Source organism: Vanessa atalanta, chromosome 13, assembly GCF_905147765.1.
Source record: "Vanessa atalanta chromosome 13, ilVanAtal1.2, whole genome shotgun sequence".
Classification (NCBI taxonomy): domain Eukaryota; kingdom Metazoa; phylum Arthropoda; class Insecta; order Lepidoptera; family Nymphalidae; genus Vanessa; species Vanessa atalanta.
The window spans coordinates 8,648,903-8,666,895 of record NC_061883.1 but is presented as its reverse complement, the minus strand read 5'-3'; the positions used below and the strand labels follow the sequence as shown (position 1 = coordinate 8,666,895).

The 17,993-nt window shown below is 34.4% G+C and overlaps 2 protein-coding genes across 3 annotated transcripts; one reads left to right on the top strand and one right to left on the bottom strand.

Moving 5' to 3' along the window:
- Nucleotides 1–196: 196 nt before the first annotated feature.
- On the bottom strand, nucleotides 197–4,771 carry LOC125068132. 2 transcript variants are annotated; one of them, XM_047677152.1, is made up of 3 exons: nucleotides 4,767–4,771; nucleotides 2,554–2,777; nucleotides 197–1,758 (listed from the first exon to the last, which is right to left on the bottom strand). In XM_047677152.1, the coding sequence occupies exons 2-3, from the start codon at nucleotides 2,764–2,766 to the stop codon at nucleotides 283–285; spliced, it is 1,689 nt and encodes a 562-aa protein (XP_047533108.1). In that variant the 5' UTR covers nucleotides 2,767–2,777; nucleotides 4,767–4,771; the 3' UTR covers nucleotides 197–282. The 2 variants fall into 2 exon arrangements, with proteins under 2 accessions (XP_047533108.1, XP_047533107.1); XM_047677151.1 differs by lacking the exon at nucleotides 4,767–4,771 and adding an exon at nucleotides 2,850–3,111.
- A 2,602-nt stretch (nucleotides 4,772–7,373) lies between these two features.
- LOC125068359 lies at nucleotides 7,374–10,959 on the top strand. The gene is made up of 5 exons (XM_047677459.1): nucleotides 7,374–7,378; nucleotides 7,867–8,554; nucleotides 9,309–9,389; nucleotides 9,840–10,005; nucleotides 10,799–10,959. The coding sequence occupies exons 1-5, from the start codon at nucleotides 7,374–7,376 to the stop codon at nucleotides 10,957–10,959; spliced, it is 1,101 nt and encodes a 366-aa protein (XP_047533415.1).
- The last annotated feature ends 7,034 nt before the right edge of the window (nucleotides 10,960–17,993 follow it).

Below are 17,993 nucleotides of genomic sequence, written 5' to 3'. Positions count from 1 at the left end.
TTTAATTCGAACTTAATTTTCTCCATCAAAATTATTAATACAGTATATTTTTCTTGTTTATTCAGTTTCGGGTGCAATATAAATTTAAAATAATATTTTTATTGGTAAAATAAATCAAAATTAACTAATCTTAATGACATGTCCAAACTCATGACATTTTTTATTATTTTTTATACTTCGTAAATACTGGCCAGAATTGAAAATGCGTAAATTAATAGTTTATTTCATAGAAACAGTTATTGTACATACACCTTAATATTTAATAATACAATATAATAACAGCTATATATATTTCCTTCGCCTTTTTCTTTGTGGACTTGTATCGACTACGGAGTATTTGTTGATAAAGAGTTCTTCATATATTAAACTATTCGAATCTGGACTTAAATATTGAGACATTTCCTGATAAAGAAACTTCTTATAGCAATCTTCATTGATACTGGTTTGTACACTCACGTTTTTTTTGTCATTGGGTTCTTTACAGGTCTTTATATTTCCAAAAGAGTCTTTTAATTCTAAAATTCTCTGTGAGTTTTGTTCTATTTTGTTTAACAGAGCCCTTTCCATTGATTTCATTCTAGCATCTAAATATGCAATAGTGTATTCTTGTGCATTTGGTAAAGTTTGCTCTTTGGCTAGATGAGTACCAACTTGTTGATCTGTTCCTTTTGGTTGAGGTTGGTTTATTAATGACTTGCTAGATGCTTTAACAGGTGGTGGATTTTTATCATTAACTTTTATTGAATCATCTAGTTTATCTAGACAAGTTTCTAAAATATCTTTCATCCTCATATTAAACTTTCTCTTTTTTTCAATGGCTGCACTTCTTTCTGATGTAATTTTATTTTTAATTTGTGGTGTTTTTGGTAATGGTTGAGATGTTGGGACGTAATTTACATCTGTTTCTATTGTCTTTGGTTTAGGAACCTCGGTAGCAACATCAGTTTTTGGTACTCCATTAAACTCTACATCTAGAACTTCTAAAATTTTCAATTTATCAGATGGAATTTTGACTAATGGATTGTTTAAGCCTTTTTTATCACTTATATTTTCTTCTCTCTTCCTGTTAGGGATATTAATGGTGATAGAATGCGGCACCTTTTCTAGTTTACCCATAACTGGAATAGGCCCTCGAATTTCAATTTTCTTTTCAGACAAAATCTTAACTTTAGGTTCTTTTTTTACTAAAACTTCATTATTATGTTGTGATGGAGTAGTGTTTAAGTGTAGTAAGCTATTGGCATTTCTTGTGTTATTTTTGTAACTAGAAGGGTTTGGCTCAAAAACATTTATAGTACCTTGCTCCTGGATAATTTCTTTGCCTCCTTCAATATCGAGGCTCAAATCAGTGTATGGAGGAACTATTAGCATAGGTTGTGGCTGCATTTTACTAACACTCTTTGAAGGCAATGTCAATGTAGTAAAGCGTGGTTTGAATAATTGTTGATTCATTTCTTGTTCATTTTTTAAACAAAATTTAGGTTTAGAAATTATATTAGTGTTCTCTTTCGAGAGATTTATATTATCCGAATGATATCTTGATGTGGAATCCATCACTTCTCCATTTGTGAGAAAATCTCCATATTTTAGGGAAAAATTTGCTTTCTTATCATTAAAAATAACTTCATTTTCAATATCTTCCAACAGTATAAGATTAGGATATGACTTAGTCATCTCCTGAGATGAATCCACAAATTTACTGGGATCACAAAAGGGTCCATTTTCTGTAGGTATAGCATCAAATGTCAGCTTGTCTTTCTGTAAATAAAATGAAAACCAATTCAAAGCAACTACAAATAATTCAGTGAAAACAATATTGAAAAAGGATTTTTTTTTTAATTTATTATAATGAGACACAACCAGCAATTGTATGTTAACCCATAAATGCTGATAAACAATGCCAAAACATTTGCATTTCAAGATGTGAAACAAAATATTAGATCCAGATTCAAAATATGTTATAATGATATCGTTAAATTATTATAGGAAAAAAATTTAGAACATAAGACAGCTAAAAATAGAACATAAAAATTACTCATTATATCAATCAATTTAGGTAACATTTGTTTGTTTATTTGTTTTAATAGATTGCAACCAGTCAAAGCCGGGGACAGTCCCTACTCTTACACTTATTTTACTATTAGAATAGTAACTAATTCAAATGGTTACAGTTAACTTTAAATAACTTTTTCAATAAAAGGCATTAATATAAAACTAAGATGGCCAATTGGTTGAAACTTAATTTAAAGGTTAATCATTACCGAAGATTGCTGGTGAAACCAAAGCAAACATTTAAATGCCATCATTTATTACATATATAAGATAATATCATGTCATAGCATTAGGGTTGATCCACATCAAGAGAGGTATGATAGATACAAGATAGATCAGACTGATAAGATAAATATAGAGATAAGATGTTTTGAAACCTATAAATATTACTCTATTTATTAACCTTTTATGACGAAGGACAATTTACAAAGGGAATTACTTTTGGCTGTTATTGTACATGCCCAAATTATCATTTACACTGAGTAAAAGATATACATTTACCTTATAGTTCATAAAGTTTTCCTCCTTAAAGTGATGTTGACAGACCACTCTATTTTTTAATTGGGAAACTTTAAGATCAAGAAACTCAAGTCGTTGAGCATTCACAAGCCACTGGTGGCATCTTACTTTCTCAAACACTGGATAATGAAACATATGTGTCTTTCCATCCGTTTTCACTGTACAATTACGATACGTACATCGGCAACCACCCATTATTAGAAATTCTGAAACAGAGTGACCTTAAAAAAATACCACATTTCATCAAAACCTGCCTATATTTTTTATAACAAACATACTTTCTGGGTGTTTACTTATAACTGCACTACGTTACCACTACCCTTCCTTATTAATAATAATATTAATTTATCGTAGAAATAGAGCAATATAATAATAATTATCTATTTTTAATATAAAAGCTGTAAATATCAGTGTTAAACAGGGCCTGACTATAGTAATTATTTACGCAAATAGTAAATATAAGTTGATTTGTGATTGATTGATTCATGAACCATGATTGTCAATGTAATTGTCATTTTTGTCTTAACTCTTTCGTTTCTTTGCAGGCAAGACAAAGTGTAGGCACTATACAGCCTTGTAATTATTAATTTATCTTTATTTTGTGTTAATAAATGGCTTAAGCTTAAATTTCTTAAAAATAGATGCTGTTATTTAACGGTTACTATTTAGCTATCACTGAAATTTGTCTATGGCACAAAAAATGGCTTGCTTTCAAATGATAAATAAGACGGCCATCTTTATACATCCCTCAAATAGTTTCGACTATGTGGCAACACCGCTTCCCTAAAAAACCAATGTTGCCTATTCCCATGACGTACAACTAATTCCTCACTATACAATAAATGCCTAAAATTTAGGCCCAAAATATTAACGAACGAACAAAATGTGTGAAATAATTTTAAAAAAAATCCTGAATGGCTACTATATCTAAAGGATCTGAAATTAACATTATTGTGTTTATTACTTAAAAGGTATAGTTTTAAGGCCAATCATAATATCATAAAAATAAAAATGCATTTTTTTAAACGCGAAAAATCCACAACAGCGCGATTTTTTAGACATTTTCTGCCTCGCACAACCACTCTATGGAACCAGCTTTCGCCGGCGGTTTTTCTGAACCGATACGACTTGGGAACCTTCAAGAAAAGAGCGTACTCCTTCCTGAAAGGACGGCAACGCACCTGCAAGCCCCCTGGTGTTGCAAATGTCCATGGGCGGTGGTAGTCACTTTCCATCAGGTGAGCCTCCTGCTCGTTTGCCACCTCTAACATAAAAAATAAAGTTTGTCACGTGACACAAAACGCTTCCGATTTGTCGGGCTTATGATGACGTCACTTGCTTATTAACCTCGTTTGCCTACTATATGTGCATTATATGTGCCACAGATTATAATACAGGCAAGTGACGTCACCGAGACCATTGCACCGCCACATTGTTAAAGTAGCGTTTTCGCGCGCTATTTAAATATGGGATTTTTATTTTGATATTTATCAGCAAATATGTACTAGAATTAAAAAAGACAACTTTTACTGGGTTCCTTAACCTCTTCTAAATAATATAAAATTCATTTTAAGAACCAGTCAAATAGCCTATTGACATCGAATGGACGCAAGTCGAAAGCTTGAATAATGTATGATATCTATCCATACTTCCATACTATATTATTCATATTATTTATTATTATAATTATTATTATTATATATGATTATTATAATATTATAAATGCGAAAGTAACTCTGTCTGTCTGTTAAATGAAATTTGGTACACAAATAGTCTAGAACATGAGAAAGGACATGGGCTGACATTACTTTTGAATAGGAAAAAGCCGCTGTAAAGAAATGAAAAGGGGGATGAAAAAAAACAAAATTGTAAGTTTTTGAAAGTATTATCATTTTTAGAACTAGAAGCATAAAACTTATATTTTAGGCTGTACACTTATAAACTAACATATCATGACACCCACTAACGAGGGAATTTTGGAAATTTTTCCCTTAAAGGGGTGAACGCATTTCAACGTTTTTATGGAAGTCCGTAATTTTTTAAGTCGGAATCATAATTTTTTATTTTTAGGATACTGATTAAAAATGAGTACATAAATATTTAAGCGTGTCTGCATATTCTACTCCTAAGGGGTTGCAATTAGGGATGAAAGTATGTATGAAAGTCCGTAATTTTTTAAGTAAGAAACATGATACTTTTTTGTGGAATACTGATTAAAAATGACTAGACACGTATTTAAGCGTTTCTAGATAATCTACCAATAAGGGGGTGCAATACGGGTTGGAAGATTTTATGAGAGACAGACATTTTTTAAGTTAAAATCATGAAATTTTATTTTGGAATACTGAATAAAAATGACTAGATAAGTATTTAAGCGTTTCTAGATAATCTACCTCTAAGGGGGTGAAATAAGGGTTGTAGTTTTTATGGGAGTCAGTCATTATTTAACTTAAAAACATGAAACTTTATTTATGAGCTACTGATGAAAGATGAGTTGTTACGTATTTAAGGGTTTCTTGATAATTTACTAAAGGGAAAAATAGGTGTTGACATTTCGTTTACAGGTTAGTCTGAAACACCATTGTGGTATACAATGAGGTCTTACATTAACGTAGTATTATAAGAATATGTAAATATATACATATTCTACGCGAGCGAAGCCGAGCCGCGGGTAACAGCTAGTGTGTATATACAATATTATTCCTACACCTACTCTAACATTTTTATGTTAAAATTTACAGGTACAATAAACTTTTTATTTGGTTTTCATAATATATAAAATTATTATTGCTACCGTTTACGAGACTTTTGGATTGAATTTCAGCAAATTGGATTTAATTGGAATTGAATTAAATTATATTAAGGCACGGCTCAGCAATTAAAGAGTAGAAAGTCTCATCTTTATTGCTACCTACCATGAGCAAGAATAATTACAAAGATATTGCTTCACGCTGTACTGTACATAATCAAATTGTCAACGGAATTGCAACCTTCTTTAAAGTTTTCACAATTTTGAATTTGAAAACGAAAACTGCTTATAAGACTTAGAAAAAGTTAAAGATTAAAAGTAATCATTTGACTGATACTGAAAGTTATCCTTTTTATGCGAAATTGCAATTTTATTGATGTTATATTTAGAATGATTTTACGGATTTATAACTAATTTAATACCATTGCACTCCTCATTAAAAAGTGTAAAAAACTTATTATCAAAATATGTTGATATATATTTTGCATGCTATTAATGCCCATGGTGTGTGGTACAAAATCAGAGCTGACTTCTTTGTATTACCTAGTATTTTGTTAATTCTACTTATGCCAGAAGCTAATTCATTATTTTTTATCAACCTAATCTGAGTTTCTCTAAAATAAAATTAAATTCAAGTATTTTATTAGAAACTAAAGAGCGTTAATTTTTTTAAATAATTCAAATATAAAGATAATATATCAGCTGTTCCTCCAGTACATACATAGGTATTTATGTCTATTAAGACGTCGTAGAGTCAGAGTTATTAATGAAGATTATATAAAGATGTTAAGATATTTTGTCTCTATTTACATTATTGTTTATTAATAATATCAGATGTTAAAAATATTAAAAGCCAATTAACCTAATACAGTGTCAGAATAATTGGAAAGGCCTTTTTGGTGTAATAACTAGCTTATAAGGCTACAGAACCGAAGGTACCGAATACAAATTGTAATAAAAGTTATTGGGTTCTTTCTAGTACCTAACCCGCTGTTAGGAAGCGTTTGCCACGTACAAAATTCCAAAAAGGCTAAAAGTCGGTACGTTGAAACTTATAACAACGTATTAGATGAACCATTCAATTCCATTTAATTAAGAGTAAAGGCTACTATTGAACCAGAAAATGTAGGCTATTGAATGAGATAATCAAAACGAAGTTTTTTGAGGACGAGATTATATAAAGACCTTTTAAAACAAAATAGCTTGAACAAATTTATTTATACTTATATTAAAATATGTATTATTTAAATTTATTTTATTTCACATTTATATTATTATTTTATATGTTAAAATTAAAGATACACAAATATTAACTTTAAAATACATATATGTACAGATTTTATATATAGTATAGATTTTAAGCACGAATTCGTCGAGATGGTTTTTTTCAGAAAGACAATGTTTTAATAGGTATTTTACTAAGTATCGTTCCCACCAGCATTTGAATAATATAGCGTTTGGATAAATTAAGTAATCGTTCGGATAATTGAGTGTTCGGATAATCGAGGTTCTAAGGTACATACCTATATTGATGTGTATATAACGTTACAGTTTTTTTTATTCTTTTCGTTTTTATGTACTTTTTAGAGCAATTATTATGTCTCAAATAAAAAGGGTGGGTAGGTACTTGTTAATTCATTAAACAAAAAGCTTTCAACTTATAATGATTTTAGTTTATTAAAAAATTAAGCCATGAATTGATGTTTTTCTACTTACTGCCTCCCCCTTGACCGTTGTTTTAATAAACGTAATGTCTTTTAACACGCAATTTAGGATGCTCTAAAAATATGAAAACATTTATATAACCACACAATGATTTTGTCCGTTATAGACAAACTATGTCTGTGGGTTTGAAAAATCACATTATTGTATTAAATATTTAATAGAAGGATTTTGAAAATGACAATTGTTTAACCTAAAATTACATGTCATAATATTAACTAATATTTTAGCCAGATATTAGTTATTCATATCCTTTTAAAATGTCTTAATTTTGAGTGTCTCTTAAAAAAAACACTTTCGACTCCAACAAGTATTCTACATATTTCTAATAATGTAGTAATATTCTAATTCGAATTCACCTTTCATTTTTACGAATTAAGAAGCAGTCGGCATTCGTACTTTAAAAGACAGAAAAAAAATATAGGAGAAAATCGATATCTCAAAAATTACCTATTATCGTTATATTTGAAAAAAAAATTGACATAATTAAATAAATACAACACGCTGTATAATATTCCGCTACAATGCTCACACAGGCACGTGTAAGCTCATTCAATTTACCGTAAAATGAAGTTAACATGACATAGTTAAGTAATAATCAATTTTATTAAGTATTTTCAAATGAACATTAATTCATGAAACATAATATACATTGGTTACCCTGAGCATTACTGTTTAAAAATGATGAATAAAGATGTTAAATACAAAGACTATATACAAGAAATATGTAATATATTTAGTCCGTTGAATTGGCTTCTTAAAATATTTTCTATAAATAGTGAAAGACAAAAATATAAAAATCCATATTTAAAAATCATCAAAAGTGCCATACCAGCTACAGTCCTCGCTTGTATTAATCTGCTAACATTATATTATAAAATAACTTATGTCAAAAACCGTTTAACAATATCAGTCCTTTATACTGATGCCGTTCAAATGATTTATGATATTTTCCAATATATGGTAGATTTATTTTTTGTTTATAAATATGGAGCAGAGTTGTCTTGTATATATATAAAGAAGTACGCCTATATTGACGGCTTACTCGGTACCGATTACTATACTTCAATAAGACGGAGGCTTATCAGAATCATGGGTTTTTACATGTTCATGTGGCTCTCAAGTAGCCTCTTTGATTACTTTATTTGGGCGAATGGTTTCGGATTCACTATAACCACAGTTTATTCAATCGCATACATCTACATATTAATAAAGATACTCACTAATATAGATCTAACTGTTAACGTGATGCAAGTGGAATGTAGACTACGTGCTTTAGCAGAAATAGTTAGAGATTTCTGTAGTGGTACAGAAAGTACTCCAGGCATAACCGAAGACATTAATAAGAGCGATTGGTTTTATCACGAGGAATCAAGAAAAAGTTGTAAACCAAAGTTCCTTTCAGTAACCATTATTTCGTGTCTAGATCGACAGGAAGTAAGGCGGTTGAGTAAGTGTTACCTGTTGCTAACTGAACAAGTAACATTTATCAACAAGATGTATGGAATGAGGGTAAGAATGTCATATACTTATTATAACCTTAAATATATTTAAAGACAAACAAAGGGCACAAGAAAAACGAAGTTCATTTGATTATAGAATCACGAGAACTTGTATAGTACCACGCCTTGACCAAGGTGTATGAATTGTTCTTTTTTGTTACATTATTTCTCCATACACTTCCTGTCCGTGCCGGTGTTATATTATTCACAATTGTATTATTTCTTGAACTATATCAAAAGGACTTCTGTGATGAAGTCGGATTGTCTTTATTAAATTGTTGTAGTATTATTCTTCGTAGGAATCTGGATTCTTCAGCTGGCGTGGATGGTATTTGAGTTATTTGTCCATAATATGGTCATTTCTATTATTGACATTTTGAAGTTGTAATGCAGAATCTCCTTAGTGCTTGCCATTCTCCCTAACGCGTCTTCGCTGTTGTCAGTTTAAAATACGAAGGTTTGATTCATATTAATAAGAACGGGTTATTCACTTTTAAAATGTTTTTAGTTTAATAAATTACTTTCAACCTTTGTAACAAAAGCTATATATTTCTTCGTATAAATGGAATAAGTACCGTTCGACAGGGATGATTTTCGTTAACTTTTCTTTATAGACATAAATTAACTGAATTTCTATGTGTGACTACATAACTGCGTTATATTCTAATGCTGATAATATGTAATTTATTTATAAAGAACATTTATTTCATTTTAATTTCAACATAAAAACAAAAACATAAAAATTGTTTTAACTTTTATTTCAGATTTTAATGAACAGTCTAAGTTTACTGATCGATTTGGTGCGATTTACTAATTTAACGGTTCTCCTTCTTATTGGATCGCAGGTTTGTAAAATATTTATATGATTCAAATTACTAAATTTAATAATATGTATGAATTAAAATCATTTTCTGAAATATTAAAATATTGCACATATTAAGTATGGTATGGTCATAGGTGATTAAAGCATCCAAAATACTAGTTCACATCGACAAAATTATATATTGTAAATAAACGATATATTAACAATAGCACATGACATCAAAATAAATAAAGGACAAAGACTAAATTAATTAAACAAACGTCAAACTCAACAGTCCAATCATCTTACAAGGGCTTCATGTTTTTTTTTTAAATATTTATATCTTTTATATTATATATTAGGACCCATTTTTACCTGAGTTGGTCTTATGCGGTTGGTTATATCGAAAGATTATTGTATAATAACAGTAAACTATCTCTAACAAAACAAATACTGGTCTTCATTTGTGTGTAACATTGGCTTTATGTATTAGGTTACAGGCTATGAACATGGATACTTTAACATGATAGCAACACTTTGGAGAATCCTGACATGCGTTGTAGTTATAACCGCCCTCGTTGAACACTGCGAGCGTGTTTATAGACAGCGAGAAAGGATAGTCTGTTTGTTGGATCATTTAATTATCGACAAAAACCTTGGTAAGCAGTTTTTTTTATGTTATAAGTAGAAGGACGGGCAATTATGTCACCTGATGGTAAGTGGTCATCACCACCGTCAGACATTGTTGCTGTAAGAATTTTTAACTATTAATAAGATCGCCAATGCTTTAAACCAACCTTGGGAACATATTAATGTTATATCCCTTGTGCCTGTAGTTACACCGGCTCAATCATTCTTAAACCTCATCACAAGTATACTAAGTATTGCTATTTAGTGGTAAAACATACGATGATATCAGGGTGGTAGTGGTGGTACCTACCAAAACGGGCTTGCACAAAGCCCTACCACCGATTAAAATAGTTAAGATTCATAGTTTCATTCTCGTTCTGCGAAATATTATTATTACTATTTGTTCTAGGCAATAATACTATTGGTTAAAGTATAAAAAACTACTGAGAACCTGAACATAAGCCCCGAATAGGGCCTATAAGCTATTGAGATTTTTGTGAAATATTCATTCACATCTGATTTATTTCGTTTTATATAATAATGTGCATTTTTTTATAATATAGCTTGGGGGACGAGCAACTGGGCCACGTGATTGTAAGTGGTCGCCGTCACCCATAGACAATGGCGCTTTAAGAAAAATTAAGCATACCTTACATCGCCAATGCTCCACCAACCTTGGTAACCGAATCACGAAAGTCTACTATAATATGTAAATACTACATAGTAATTACTAATTAATTTAGAAGTAGTTAATGCCTATGATAGGCCATTATTCGAACAAGACTTAATGGATTATGCTCACTCATAGTTTTTGTGTTTTAGATGACCCGCTACTAAGTGCGTTCAACGAGCTTCGAGGCTTGGTGCAGTCACGTGCAATCAACTTCCATATGGCTCATTTTATACGAATTGAATATCCTCTGTTGGTGTCCATTGCTTCCGTCGTCGTCACATATACTATTATACTTTTACAAAGTAGTTAATTAATAATAATTTAACTTTATTTAATTATAATTATGATCATATATTGAAAGCAACGATTGTATTTTTTTTTTCGTTAAGTACTTTATGAAAAAATATTTTCACCTTGTTGGAAATAAATATACCTATGTATATAAAAATCTTAATAGTAGCGTTGTACACTTGTATCGCGAAATTTTTGAACAACCCAAGACCAACTCAGATTAATTTCTATAATACCCGAAGGAGATACTGAGGCAAATCACGTTGTGATAGACAGCCAAGGTACGCAAGATATGCACTCACGCAAGAGCTTTAAACACACAAATAATCGTCATAAGAGTGAAAAAATAAGTTGACAACATAAAATATGAAAATAATTATAAAAACCGCGCTTTGTCACGCACGTGGTGACGCAACAAAACATTAATTACGCTCTTCCTAATTAACCAGGTACAGCTCAGCTCTGTACCTGGATTGCCCGCTTCCTACACAAGCGTAGCCTTCGCGTCTAGTTCATGGTTTCGCTTCAAGCTTCCATACAATGAATGCTGAGGTATCCCCCTCCGGACGGGAATTGAGAAGAAGAGGAGGGATCTTGTTGGTGAACTCGAGACGTTAGAACTATTGCCGAATGGAGCTGGTGATACATAGCAAAATTACCATGCTAGGAATTGACGTTCGCTGCGACTTTAATCCAAGAGATCATATCGAGGCGGATATCAAAACGGACACACGAAAACTCGAATTCCTCAGCAAGGTCCGTACCTTGTTTTATCACACTGAAACAACTGCTCTTTTTGTATAAAAAGCAAGGGGTGGTCGTGCGTTGAATATTGCTTACATCCTTGGGATGGCTGCGCTAAGTTAACTTAACGTCTGGTCTGACTGAGTCTGGTTGTTTGGTTTAGGTATTTTTGGTATATTGATCTTTGAACGAATGTCATACCAAAGGATATGTGAAACTACAAATGTAGTGGTGGTAGGGCTTTTTGCAAGGCCATCTGGGTAGGTATCAGATATTCTACCGCCAAATAACAGTATTCTGTATTGTTGTGTTCTGGTTAGAAGGGTGAGTGAGCCAGTGTAATCATAGGCACAAGGGACATAACATCTTAGTTCCCAAGGTTGGTGGCGCATAGGTGATGTAAGGAATAGTTAATATTTCTTACAGCGCCTTTTTCTTTGGGCGGTGGTGACCACTTACCGATGGTGGTGGTGATTTTAGCGATCACAGTAATAACATGAGCATTTAATATACCACCTCCGACTTGAGCTGGCAAACAGAGTGAACAACCTTTGTAGCAAACCAAAAAAAGATTATGCTTGAATAAAATACGACTGCATCTCTTAGGATGAGATTCCAGCTATGACAAGGCAAAAAATAAGCAAGTGGATTAATTTCAAGAATACCTTTTTTGACACCACTTTTTGGCTCCATTATCATATCCTTGGCCTCTGCACTTTTGCAATGATATATCTAACTGTTCTAATTATAAGGTCATAATGCAAGCAAACATAATCCAAGGTGACAAGAGATGACGAAAGAAATGAAACATGGATATTCCTGGAGCGATAGAAGAGCAGAACATTATGCCCCGATTCCTGAAATGACTCGAGTATTATGCGATTAAAAAACCGATCTTCAAGTGATTCGAGGCGCGATATTTAAGTAGTCCATAATTAATTTTTCAATTATTTTTGAATTAATGAATAAGTTAACTAACTTTATTTTAATTTACTGTTATTTAATAAATAATTAGGGATCAAAAACAAAGGTTTTAAATTTAAAAAAAATGTTTTCTTCAAATTTGTTTGGGTTTTTGCGCGAAGCCTCTCCAAGAGCGAGGCCCCGGGCGATTGTTCGCCACCCCTAAGGCCGCCGCTGCGTGCACTTATTACTGACGTTGTATTAGGTCGCATAATGGTTTGCTAATAAAACAGCTCGCATAAAGCGCGTACTGAATAATATTTATGACGATTATCGCCAATCTCAACTAAAGCGGTCTATAACAAAAAAGGTTTTGTAACTGCTACGAGCTGTGTGAGTGCATTTTATTCGAACGTGTGCTTTGTTCACTTGGCTCGAAAGAATTTGCTCTGATAACGAAGAAGCGGACATTTACGGTGTGCTGGCCAACGCCTGCGCCTCAATATCAATAGCGTGCGAAGTATGTGGTGTAACAGATTTATTGTCATTATTATAGTAATTGAAATCAACTGGATGTACTACTACTATTCTTTATATATTATTTTGAAATAAAAAAAAATATAGTAATAGTGTGGGTCACGTTTTTCAAGAAGACAACAAGCCCGAAGTCCAGCTAAGATCTGCAGATCCTTAGTAAAATATAATATAACGCCAAAATTTATAAAAGTAAAATGGAAAAAAAGGTACGGGCAACTGTGAGCCCGTGGATGTTGTAAATTAAATAAAAATAAAAAACTAGATGATAGACAGATAGATGTTTTTTGTTACACATTCGGCACGAACCAAATTATGGTTATATTATTATACCCATATCTACATAATTGTTGTGCCAGATTTCAAGAAGCTGTATCGACCGACAACGGTACAGGTTCACCATACACTTACAAGCTGCTTTTTCTTTTTTTATCATGGTTTAGTGGCTTCCCGTGCATCTCCAATGCGACGGACTTTTTATCGCATGTGACAGAATCCCCACTGCTATTTTTTGTAAGTATCTATCTACGCAGTGATCGTTTCTGAATTTTGTTGTGGTCGGAGAGTAATCATTATAATAATTTATGAGCATAGTAGTAAATGAAGACTAATTAAATAAATTTTAAAATAATACCCTAAAAAATCCCATATTAAATATTATGCATAGTTGATAAATTATAAAGTCATTCTAGATCAATATCGCACCAAATCTACATTTTCAGCCATCGTGAAACAATTTTATTGATATAACGACTAATCGTTTCGTTACTAATCACAAATGTTGATATCGAACACAGTACTTATTGTGAATTCAATACACTCAAATTATATTATAATTAAAGTTTCTATGATATCGCCTCTAAAATAATATATTTTTAATGAAATTGTGAGTCCTATTGTAATGCTACTACGATAATTATTATTAAAAATAATAATTATTATTAATAATTATAGAAATCCTGATCACTATCTTCAAAATGATAATTAATTTAATTAAATAACATGACATTATTATACGTATTTTTTATCATAAACCACATGATGGTACATTACGTACGTAATCGTGTAGTTATTTATTTCATACAAATTACGAGAATTCGAGCTCTCGGAGTCCAGTGGGCGAACATGGGCTGATGAGGACTTATTAATTTCCTAAAGTAGCTTACGAAGCTTGAAGTACAGTTATTAATCCATACTTATATAGATATTATATTAAAATATTATATTAATTATAGCTTCGTTGTTCGATTAGGTAGCTTATAAGGCACAGCGCGTTGTCCAAGTTTCGTGCTCCTGGTCAGTCCAATAATAAATATATTGGGGTTTTCGTTTGAAATATTTTCAGTCCTAGAGTCTGGAAGTTTTTACACATGTGCCACGCAGATCAAAAAATTATAGCTGACTTGTAAAAACAAGATATCTTAGTCACACAGTGGTGACAGTTCTACAAAATGCCTTACAAATTAAAATATCCTCCTTCAACAGCTGCAGTCGGCTATAAAAGGTTCGCTAACTTCAGCTATCTTATGATGGCAAGATGGTCTAGTGGCTAGAAAAGGGTAATATATTGCTTGTATACATGTGATCGCGTGTTACTGCATATAATTTAACATGTATGCAAATTTTGTTCGTGCAAAAATAAATTCCACTTATCATTTAGGAATCAGAATCATATCTAACGAAAGCAATATCTATAAGAAAGAGGTCAATGTCACTTTTAAATTTTAACATTTGTATATTATGTTTGTTGTGAATTAAAGTTTTATTGAGGAAATACATAAATTACGATAATTAAAACTAGCAATATATTTTTTGTTGATAGATCAAGTTTAAATTTGTATTTTGTTAAATCAAATGCTAATTTCCAAACCGCACCTTCAACCACGAATGACGCGGTGGATACCCCATACCCTCGTGGCGCAACCTTGGACACCAAGATGTTAATATGTACACGTGCCCGTAGTTTCACTGACTTACACTTTTACACACAAGAATAACTACTTAAGTTTTACCAAGTTCAAACAATGAATTAGCGGCACAACATGTAACTGTTTCTGAAGAAATAATTCGATTGTCCCATGTTTTAAAGGCTTTTTACGTCCAAAGCAGAACTAGAAAGCTTTTCTTGGCCGGCCACCTCGCTTGTTGAATGAAAAATTCTCACAATCGAAATGTACATGTAGTGCATGAGCACAGTAAAAAAAATTAAACATATTATTTTTGGGTGTTGCTTAAGGTGTTTCTGCATAAATTACAAGTGATCAAAGTTGCATAAAATAAAAATACAGTTATAATACCAACATACGTATATTGTGAGTTTGTTATTTCAAAATCGGTTGCCTTCATATTTCATGTTCAAAAACCTACTTTTATTAAATTATTTTTTTTTTTTTTTATATAGCCCGGGAGGGCAAATGACTCTGCTCCACCTGATGGTAAGTGGTAGTAGAGTCCAAACGCGACGACGGCTAGTGCAGTTGGGAAAGGTGATCTGCTCTAGCCGCCCCCGCCTTGCCGGCCCGCAAGATGCCTCTTCACGCCTCGTTTGAAGGAACCCAGGTCATAAGAGGAGGGGAATACGTGCGCTGGTAAAGAATTCCATGTTTTGGAAGTGCGACAAAGAAAAGAGTTGCCAAATTTCTTTGTACGCGATGGAATTGATGTCACAGTTAGGCGGTGACATCGAGAACCAGCACGCGTGGACTTGTGTAGGAAAGGGGAAGCAGGAATAAGGGAGAATAGTTCCTCTGAGCACTCGCCGTGACACATTCGATAGAAAGCGCTGAGTGCCGCTATCTCTCGACGCAATTGTAAAGGCTCGAGGGTGTTGGTGACCTTTACATCGCCAATAATGCGAACCGCACGTCGCTGCAACCGATCCAAGGCCTCCAGTAGGTACTTAGCGGAGCCATCCCAGAGGTGCGAGCAATATTCAACGCAGGACCGTACCTGTGTTTTATACAGCAGGAGCAGTTGAGCAGGCGTGAAAAAACGCCGCACCTTGTTCAGGACTCCGAGTTTACGTGAGGCTGTTTTTATAACAGCCTCGATGTGATCCTTTGGATTGAGGTCGCACCGAACGTCGATTCCCAGTATGGCGACTTTGCTATGTATCTCCAGCGTAGTGCCACAGAGGGAAGGAGGAGGGGAAAATGGTGACTTTTTCGCTGTGAGAGCGCACACCTGTGTTTTCTTGGCGTTAAACTCAACAAGATTGTCAGAGCCCCATTTGGCGATGAGTCCTAACGTCCTATCGAGTTCAACAACAAGATCCCTCCGTCTCTCCTCAGTTTCCGCCCGTCCAGCCGCTGCGCGTCCGTGGTATCCCCCGTGCACTGTACTGTCATCTGCATAGCAATGTATGTTCCCGAGAGAGAGCATATCATTGATATGCAGAAGAAAGAGCGTGGGGGATATCACAGACCCCTGGGGGACTCCAGCATTCACTACATGGGATTTTGAAGCGCAACCATCAACTAGAACGCGAAGGCTGCGCTTGTGTAGAAAGCTAGCAATCCAGGTGCAGAGCTGAACCGGCAGACCGTATGCCGGCAGCTTGGAGAGAAGACTTCTGTGCCAGACTCTGTCGAAAGCCTTGGAGATATCGAGGCTGACGGCCAACGACTCTCCACGCTTATCGATAGCTTCACCCCAGAGGTGTGTTACGTACGCTAGAAGATCACCTGTGGACCGTTTTGGTCGAAACCCGTACTGACGATCATTAATTAGACAGTGATCTTCTAGGTAATGGATCAGTTGGTTGTTTAAGATCCGTTCCATCACCTTACAAAGAACTGAGGTGATAGCTATTGGCCGATAATTTGCCGGGTCAGATCGATCCCCTTTTTTGGGAACCGCTTGCACATTAGCTTCCCTCCAAGAATCCGGCACACATCCTGTAGAAAGAGACAGCTGGAACAGGCGCGTTAACACAGGAGACAGCTCCGCTGCACACTTCATCAGCACTATGGCTGGTATTCCATCGGGGCCGCTAGCTTTCCGCACATCAAGTGATTGTAGCTCTGCACGTACATCACGTTGCCTGATTTTGATGTCAGGCATCGTGTAGCCACATGAAGGAATTGTTGGTGGCAGCGCACTACAATCATTGATTACGGAATTATCCGCAAAGAGTTTTGCCAGAAGATCAGCTTTCTCCTGCGGACTGTGAGCTAGCGATCCGTCCGGATACCTGAGCGGTGGCAGCGAAGGTTGGCAGAAATTGCTTTGCACAGATTTGGTCAGAAGAAGAAGCTACGGGAGCCTCTAGGATGTGAAATAAGGTCATGGCCAAACCGCGCAATGCGCTGTGCATCCGCTCTTGTGTATGCCTTCCTACAAGACTTGGAAGTTTTATTGTAGGTTGCTTTCAGTGAGTCAATGTTAGATGCCCCACTAACGCAGCCATTGATCCACGCGCGATATGCCGCCTGCTTAGAAGACACAGCATCGGCACATTCGCGAGTGAACCAACGGTTACGCGTACCCTTACTGGCGAGGTCTGAGTTAGGAATGTAGTATTCCATCCCCAACAGGATCTCACCAGCAATAGCAGCGGCGCTAGCTGTCGGGTCATTCTCACTGAAGCAACGCTCCTTCCAAGGGACTGACGCATAGTAATCGCGCAAACCGTCCCAATCTGCCGACTTATAGTGCCAAATGCGACGTTTGCTTACCGTTGGTGGCGGCAGCTTGGCCTGTGGCACTTTGGTAGATATCAAGCAGTGATCCGAAGAACCAAGTGGAGCCCGAACCTCAACCTGATATTCCACCGGGTGGCTAGTCAGCAGAAGGTCCAGTAGGGAAGGCGCTTGCCCGTCAATGTCTGGGATCCTGGTGGGCTGATCAACCAACTGGGTCAAGTCATGCGTG